Raw genomic sequence first — 8982 nt, forward strand, 5'->3', positions numbered from 1 at the left:
AGGAGTAGTTTGCACAATAGAGCAATTTCTCATTGACCCCATTGACAGGCCATTCTCACAGCATAGAAAAACCTATAAACCTGTTTAAGGCCTGGTACAAAAAAAAACATTCTAGTCTGTATGGCAAGGTCATATCTCCATGACAACACTGAGTGGGATGATTGTTTTTGTACCAGGCTAGTTTATGAATAAATAGGCCGCTGGCCCTCATTTCTCCTCAGAGGTATACGTCAGCCAGATGGACGTATCTCCCTCCGCTCAACGTCACATCAATGCCGTTTTTTGGTAAGAGGAAATGAGGCGGAGTCAAAGTCTGACAAGATGGCCACTCCCTTAGGCAAGTACAATGGAATCAAGTTGAGAGAACCGACCCAGACAGGTACGCTATGTCAATTTTTATACAGTCTATGGTGGCACTACATAAAAGTCGGACTCAGTTTTAAACCTACACACAAACGCTTTGATTTTATTTGGACTTAAGAAGGGTTCATTTGCAAAAGAAACCCATTTGTTTTTAGTTTTTTTTTTTTTTTTAATCTGGCTTTTGTTTTTATTTGTCCAATCCAGGAAATGTCAATCAAATTGGTGTTTTGATAAGAGATCTCCATTTTTATTTCATTTTCATAGTCAATGTTTATTTTATTGTGCAGTCAGGTGAAAATCCAACTAGTGTTGGTTTATTCATTTTTAGAATGCCCTTTGTCTGTTTTTACAAATTCACTCATACCTTCATATATATATGAGACTTATATGGTTAATAAATATAATCCATTAAAAACTTGCACTAAAGTTGTGTTATGCTAGCTGTTCAATTGCAGTGTAGGAAGCTGTTTTTAGAAGCTCATTTCACTCCATTGCTTTTGTCAGAAATGTATTTGTGCAATGATAAAAGATCCCACAAAATTCTGCATATTGGAATTTGATGTATTTTGATGGACCGAATCCAAAGGCAAACAACATGAATTCATTATTTGCAATCCCATAATACAGATAAATATTTCATGGCAATCTAAAATTGAATGAGTCAACATGGTATGAATGTTTTATTTGAAAAACTGGATCAAGATGTATACATTATACAAACAAGTAACAACCAAACAGCCATGCCTATATAGCACATGACTTAATATGTATGTACTACGGTTTATTAACAATATCTACTTTTGTGCTACAAAATACTGTGCGTAATTCAGTGTAAAAGCAAAGTCAGTGAGTTGTGACCCTTGTTTTGTGGTAAACATGGTGTTACTGTAATACTCCAGAGCTGCAGTAATGCTAAGAGTTCAACTTCACTTAAAAGAGATTTTCACAACCGTGAAATTTGTCACATCGGCCTGAAAAGCTCCAAAAGTTGTGTTTTTCAGTGGTCTGATACACCTTTCTCACTAGAATCAGCGAGCAAGTTCCATTGGTTTCCGCGACGACAACAACACGTGACAGATGTTGAGGGTAAAACTAAAATGAATGTTAAAAGACCCACAATCTTCTTTGGTTATGGGGACATTTTGGGAAAGTGACAACAAACAAACTTTTAGAGTTTCTAATTTGCCATTTTTTAGTTTATTTTTTAAAGAAGAATGGGCTATGGTGTATGTTAGGATGTTAGGACACAGATAGAGGAGAGATAACTGGGATTTAGTCCAAAAAATGAGCGGGGTAGGTGGGGGTGGGGCAGTCCCAGATGTGTTTCAAAAAATAGATTGCTGAGTGTCAACAGATCAGCTGCTATCACAGAAGCCTGCAGTGGAAAGAAAACAAAATAGCACATGCTCATGAAATCGCAAACATGATTAACTCACATGCAAAAAACACAATATACAGTATTTTAATGTTTTAAAATATGATACAAGCTTAGCTGTATACAGATGTGATACTATTGGTGATATGAGGGCTGTATAACTAGTAAAAGGGGTTTCTGATGTGCATGAACAAATGAGGATTTTGGACTCACCAGTGTGTCCAACGCGTCTGTATTTGCCCAGCAGGCAGAGGTCCACCTTCTTCTGGGTGACAAGGCGCTGGTCCTCGGGCCTCAGACCACTCGGGTGACGAGAGAATATGAAGGAGTAGCTGTCCAGGCAAGTGCCGTCAGAGTCTACCAGTCTGCAGGAGTAGTGGATGGCGTAGTTGTCATAGTCAGTGTCAATCACCCAATGGTCGTCGTCTGAAAGGAGAGGAGAGATAAATCATAAATGCTGCTGTTTTAGTTCAAAATAAGTAAAATAAATGTATCTTTGACATTAAAAAGATTTTACTTTTATATAAACACACTTTAAGACTTTTGTTCCTACCCTCTAATTTGACCCATGGCAGGAGATCAGTATGTCCTCATGCTTAATTCTAACAGTCGCGTTTTAAACGTGGTTAACATTGTGACGGTTGCAGTTAGGTTATTTCAAAAAGATTATAGTTTGAGTTGAAATAAGTAAGTTTAATAACTTCAGTGATGTGCTTAAGTCTGTGACGTAGTTCCATACGTATCTTAACCTACAAGTTAATTTACGTACGTATCTTGTTATAAGTTAGGGTATTTGGTTTCCTACGGGACATGAACAGTGGTCTCCTCCCTAAACGGACTTAGTCCCTCTTCATACGATGTCATCTGACTTCCTCCCATGCTTCATAATGCTATGCATCAACATAAACAATAAACATTCAACAGACCTGTGGAGTCGTTTTTTGGGAGAGGACAGTCGTAAGGAAGTGAAGTACACAAGCCTTTTTAGCTAACTCATACATTATCCAATCATCATTGATAGTTGTGTCTCAAACTCCAGAGAGAAAGATGTGATTATCTCTCTTTCACATTGATTCTTTTCTCTTTATAGTGGATTTGAGCACTCTGTCCACCATTTAAACACAATGCTGGGAGATAAGAGTCCCTTGACAGCATAATCAAGTCAACAGCTGATGCAATTACAGTATAAAGATAGGTTTTACGGGTAATACAGTTAATACAGAAAATGTAAGTTAACTTAAAAACAACAGTTTGGGTCAGCGCTGGGATCATGGTGATATTTTAGAAATCGAATGTCTAAAATTGTGACTCAGCCTTAAAGTTAATAAATAACTGTACTTGGCTTTAATGTGATGTCAAAGTTACACTCATGACATTTGGACTTTTTCCTACTAAGCATTTGGTTTGATTCACTCTCCAGGGTCAGGGTCTCAGAAAACTGCAGTTGATGATTACATTAAATCAGGGGTGTCCAACCCTGCTCCTGGAGAGCTGCTGCGCTGCATTTTTTAGGTTTCTCCCTACTCTTACACAATCTAACTATCATCAAACCCTTGACACGCATTAGTTGCTTGATAATAAGCAGATAATTCAAAACAGTTGTCTGAAGGTCAACAATGCCTTTTGCAATGCAATATCAGTGACTCCCGTCTGGCAATGCCAAAAGCTTATGCTAATAAAGTGCCTAGCCATACACATTGTTGATTCAAGAAATTCAAGTCCTAAAGCGCTAAAGTGTAAATGTTCCACAACTTACTTCCAGTCTGCAGGTAGGATGCAACTCCCCAGTACTTCATCCTGAACTTGGCAGGGTCAGGGGTTTCCTCAAATGTGGCCAACATGTCGGCACACATTTCCCAATTGCTAGAGGTCAAAAAGAGAGGAAACGTTGTGAGAGAAAGCATACTGATTTAAACATAGACATTTGGAAAGTTGCACAAATTCCCAGTTTAAGTGGGGGGGATGGGTCAGTCTTCACAGTAAAGAACAGAACTCACTTGAGGATGATAACTCTGCCCTTAGCAGTAGCAGTCATTTTGCCATCTTCTGCGATGACAAAACTAGCCACAACGTTGTCAATTAGGAACAAACCCTCTGGATCCTTCTTTGCTACGGCATACCACTGCCCCGCATACTGAGAGAAAGAAATCCAAGTGTAAGTCCAATTCACTCCTCAATAAAAAAAATGTATTACAAGTAAAAGCACTAAATATTCACAAAGTCAAATTATGATTACACAAAGTCCTTTAAACAGAAGTAAAAATCCCATCTTTTTCTAGCAAAACACACTTCCAACTCACCCTTGTCTTGTCAAAGTTCTGCATGACCTGGACGTTGGCCACCTGGCAGTCCTGTGCCCAGGACAGAGCCAGCAGACAGAGGGCTACTACGAATCGCAGCATTCTACCTCAGAGGAAGGGAGAAAGACAGAAGGAAAGTGGTCGGTAGGGACAGTTAGAGAGAAGACGACATTACAAGAAGCAGTGACAGAGAAGACAGGTCATTTGTGAGCCACATAGCCAGTTAATTCAAGTAAAGCTAAGTGTAAGAAAATTCAACAAACATTTGCCTATGTGCTGCAAACTATTTCTCAATCTTCTAAATCAAACCACAAAAAAAGCATCAATAATTTACTAAGCAAAGGCACCAGTCCGTCAATGCATACCTGTTTACCAAAACGAAGTGGAGAGCTCACAAAGATCCTCTGGTTTTCTGTCATAGTTGTGGCCTTATATACAGTTGGTAAGCGTTGCATAATGACTTCTGGAGATGTGACCCTCCCCTACTCTCCCCACAGCTAGCTGTCCTTCCATTGGACAAACATTTACATAACTGCAGGGCCCAGTCCCACTGATTTGTGTGTTCTGCACATTTGGCCCACCACCCCCTCGTACCCCATCCCCCCCAAAAACACACTTTTTTGTCAGAACTCCTGACGTTTTCTTGCTCTTATGAAAACAACCGCAAGCAAAGCCAAGAGGACCATCTGGAACAAGCTATACAATGATACAAACATTTTTTTTTCACACTCCACAGAAGCACATAACAACACTTGAACATCATAAATCTAAGTGAAATGTTTTTTCATGCATGGGCTGAATAACCTTGTTTTTATGTGTGAAAAAACCTGGATTGCACTAAATACTTGTTCCAGCCATTTCTCTTTTACCAATAAAACATTTCAGTAGGTATGCATGCTTTCCCGGCAGCATCCCCATGATTGCATCAGCTGTTTACTTGAAATGGTATAATGGTAAACAGAGTGCTCACGTCCACTCTAAACAGAACATAATCAATGTGAAGGAGAGATAATCACATCTTCTCTAAGCACAAAGTACGGAGATTCAAACAGTGGTCAATGATGATAGGATAATATACGTGTTGGCTAAACATGCTTGTGCACTCATGCAATGTTTTTGTGTACTTCTGTATGAGTGTTTAGAAAAGACAAGTCGAAGGATGCTCAGCAAGCTAAAGCGAATGGCTCCCGTAATGATGTCATCTCATGTGTACAAGAACCTCTTTATTTCCTTTTTGAAAAACACAAACAAACAAAAACTTGCTGTTTTCCCAAGACCAGGGTCAAATAGCTTGTGCCAGTTCGTTGACTTGTTTTATTCTGCTGCTCCAGGTTTGCACAGTTAAAAAGTACATTATTCACAGTACAAACAAGTCTTCGACAAATAGGGTAACTGCTCTCTAAAAGGTCTAACTTCATCTGACTTCGTCTGACTTCAATTTACTGTGGCAGACTTTTATAAGTTGATTTTGCACTGAGCTCATGTAACCAGTCCTCTGGGGGCTTGGTTGAATAAAATGTACAGCACAGCCAAACATCTGCAGCTTGCATAACCGAAACCTCCAACTGTTGGAAAACAGCACAATCACTCATTTTAAGCAGAAATAAGAGCAGCTGGAATTTGGCCAGAGGCAGCATTTCATAATCATGAAGATCTGCCAAGAAACTATACATGTTTAACTGCCAGGCCTGTGCATGCATTTCACAATCCAGGTCATATAGAGATGAACGTGAAGTCAAGCTTAAAACTGGAGGGTTTATGGTTTTTGATGGGGTGTTAAACTTTAATAACTCCAAATACCAAATGTTCCACCACAAAATGTGTTATTGGACAAATGACATGATTGATTTGGACATTGTAGTGTCAATTTATCGTTTATCTGTTTAAATCATTTGTTCATATTTATTTGTGATAGGAATGCATTTCCCTGTGAGCTGACAAAGGAAAAGATTAAATAACACAGACTGCATGTTGAACCTTCAGCCACAGAGTCACATGTGCATTCTGTGTACTACTCACTGTCATTGATTGGCATTGTCATGAAACAGTGGATCTGATAGATCATGCTGTGGATCCTGTTTTCCTTTGATCATGAGCCTCTGTTAGGGTAACCTAATCATCTTGTCCAACCTACATAATATATGCTGTGTGTTGGCCTATGGTTTTGTCAGACCTCTAAACCTAGCCCATGGTGTAGGAGCTCTTACCGAGCTGTTATATAACTCTGTTGGACTCTGTATTTCTTGTGTTATATTTAAATAAACCAAACTTCTGACAGTTTATGAATGGATTGATTTGCTCATTCGCTTAACAACGTATCAACAACAAACAAAACAAATATTAATACCCACTTCTTCTTTCCTTTGTAACTGTGGCTTGGTGGAAGAGTGGGTCGTCCTCTGTTCGAGAGATTGGTGGTTCGATCCCCATCTCCCCCTGGTCCACATGTCGAAGTGTCCTTGGGCAAGACACTGAACCCTGAATTGCTCCCCGTGCTGCGCATGGGTATGTAAATGTGGTGTGAATGGTTAGATCAGATTAGATGGTATGTAGATGTCCACTGCCATCAGTGTGAATGGCTGTGTGAATGGGTGAATGTGACAGACACTGTGGAGCGCCTTGAGTAGTCAGATGACTAGAAAGGCGCTATATAAGTACAAGTCCATTTACCATTTACCATTATCTCACTATGATGTGGTACTATGACAAGTGGCTAATTCCACGCTAATGCATATGGTTACAATATAACCATAGACTGTATAAAAAATTTAGCCTCTCTGTCTATGTCCATTCTCTCAACTTGATCCAATCGTACTCGCTTACGGGAGTCGCCATCTTGTCAGACTTTAACTCCGCCCCATATCCTCTTATCAAAAAAGGGCATGTATGTGACGTTGGGAAGAGGGAGATACGTCCATCTGGCTGATGTATGCCTCCGAGGAGTAGTGAGGGCCAGCGGCTAGCTGTCACTCAAGAGGCCGCGCCCCTAATTATTCATACATTTTAACCTCAGTGTTGTCAGAAATAGGTTTAATTATGCTGTGAAAACGGCCTGTTTAATGTGGGGGTCCAGAGAAACTCCTCTTTTATGAAAACCTGCCCCTAGTGGACAGTCGGACAACTGCAATTTCTGGCACTTCCGTATTGGATCAACCAGTAAGTCTCTGTGGTGGGGGCTTGATTATAACGTTACAGCAACATTCAACACGCTCATAAAGTTATTACCAGCCGCGGTAGAGACACTGGTATTATTTTCACCTTGTGGGTCTGTGAGTCAGTTTGCTGACTGTTTCCTGCAGGCTCAATTCCTCTCGCCCTCTGTCAGGTCGCCTATTAGTGCCTTTAAAGCAACTGGCTTGACTGAATGTTGGGAAATATGCAAAGAAATGCAATGTTCCATCATTATACAGCTGCTACTGGTGGCCATAGTGGTCATAGTTCAACAAAAGTCACAGTACATATTCTCCAATTAACTGGTACACAAAAAGCAGACAAAATAAAATCAAAATCCCTATTTAAGTGATCAATTTGTTAAAAATGAAAAATAAAGGCATTCAAAAAACAAAACATATATATTACATTATTATATTCAGTAAGAAAACAAAATACAGGAATTGTCTATCAGAAATATGTCACTATTCATCTTATTCATCATCTCATTTGTCTTCCCTCATTTGTATTTCATCTGTCACACACGAAGTAGTACCCAAACCGTCTGCCCACAATGCCTCACATCCACACAAACACCTTATATAGTTCTCCCTTGATAAGCTTGCCTTAATCCCTAGAGCAAAAAATAGTAGGGAACTCCTTGTCTTGCCAGCCTGCCAGCTGCTAACCAGACAGTGCACTCAGTTAATAATAGCCAGCCATCTTTGTTTAGGGCCTTGTTCCCAGACATCCAAGTACCACTAATTGGGAGTCTAGGACTGAGACCTCCATGATCATGGTGATAATTGGAGCGTGCAGGTAGCCTCCACACACAGTTACCATTACAGCTCCAAACCCAGTGGCTGACACTTTTTAGGTACTTAGTAGCGAGCAGAACCAGGACAGAACAGTGGTTAAAAATGCAGGCTTGGTGAGGAAACTTGATAAGATTCCTGCTTGCTGAAATTGTTTAATTCAAAATAAGTGTTAAGGTGACACATTATGTATAAGACTGGAACAGTAGGCTACTGGTGGGCTACAGTCCAGCTACTGGCTTAGAATAAACCTGGACACTATTTCCGTGGTTGTTGAGGTGCTCTTTTGCGGTTGGACGTAGGATCGCTTAGGTGTCACTGTGTGAGTAGTTTCATGTATGGAGACCAGTGACGTTTTAAGGTGGTCAGGGGCACCTAGGCTACTGTTTTGTTTCCCAGTGTAGTCAATTTTTTAATAGTCTGGCCAATCCAGGGCCCTGTACACCTGGGGCCCCTAGGCTAAAGCCTAGGGCAGCCTGTGCATTAATCCACCTTTGACGCGGACTGATGAAAACCACCTGATTCGATGAGGTTAATCAGTAGTCACAAGGTTGGTTTCAGGATTTGCGAACCCAAGGCAGCTGCTGGCCTTTACCTCTCCATCCTCTCACATCCACTGCTGGTGTAGACTAGCCCTTGCATCCAACCTGGCACTTCACCTGACATGGTCTCACTCTCTCCTCCGTTGCCCAATATAAAATGATCAGCGTGGGGATTTGCGGGGTTAAGGACGCTTAGAGCAGGGCTTTTAATGTCATGACGTCACATTAATTAGTGGCCACTTTGATCCTTTCAGCCTCTAAGCCGCACTCTGTCCTGTTCTGTGTGTCGGTGGACACGGGATGCGTTAGTGACTCCCTCGGGGACCGCGGAGGAGAATGCTGCTGATCCACCCAACCGTGTAGGCCACAGCACAGCTCTCAGTTTGTTTGTGTTTTCACGTAGCCGTGCAGGTGATGCTTTTGTGAAAAGAGGACGG

General features: G+C 40.8%; 1 protein-coding gene across 1 annotated transcript; it reads right to left on the reverse strand.

Moving 5' to 3' along the window:
* Positions 1–1014: 1014 nt before the first annotated feature.
* Positions 1015–4458, reverse strand: rbp4 (retinol binding protein 4, plasma). The gene is made up of 6 exons (XM_083933345.1): positions 4404–4458; positions 4039–4141; positions 3736–3872; positions 3495–3601; positions 1952–2164; positions 1015–1738 (listed from the first exon to the last, which is right to left on the reverse strand). The coding sequence occupies exons 2-6, from the start codon at positions 4138–4140 to the stop codon at positions 1719–1721; spliced, it is 579 nt and encodes a 192-aa protein (XP_083789471.1). The 5' UTR covers position 4141; positions 4404–4458; the 3' UTR covers positions 1015–1718.
* Between the last annotated feature and the right edge of the window lie 4524 nt (positions 4459–8982).

This window comes from Echiichthys vipera (assembly GCF_963691815.1).
Source record: "Echiichthys vipera genome assembly, chromosome: 18".
Lineage (NCBI taxonomy): Eukaryota > Metazoa > Chordata > Actinopteri > Perciformes > Trachinidae > Echiichthys > Echiichthys vipera.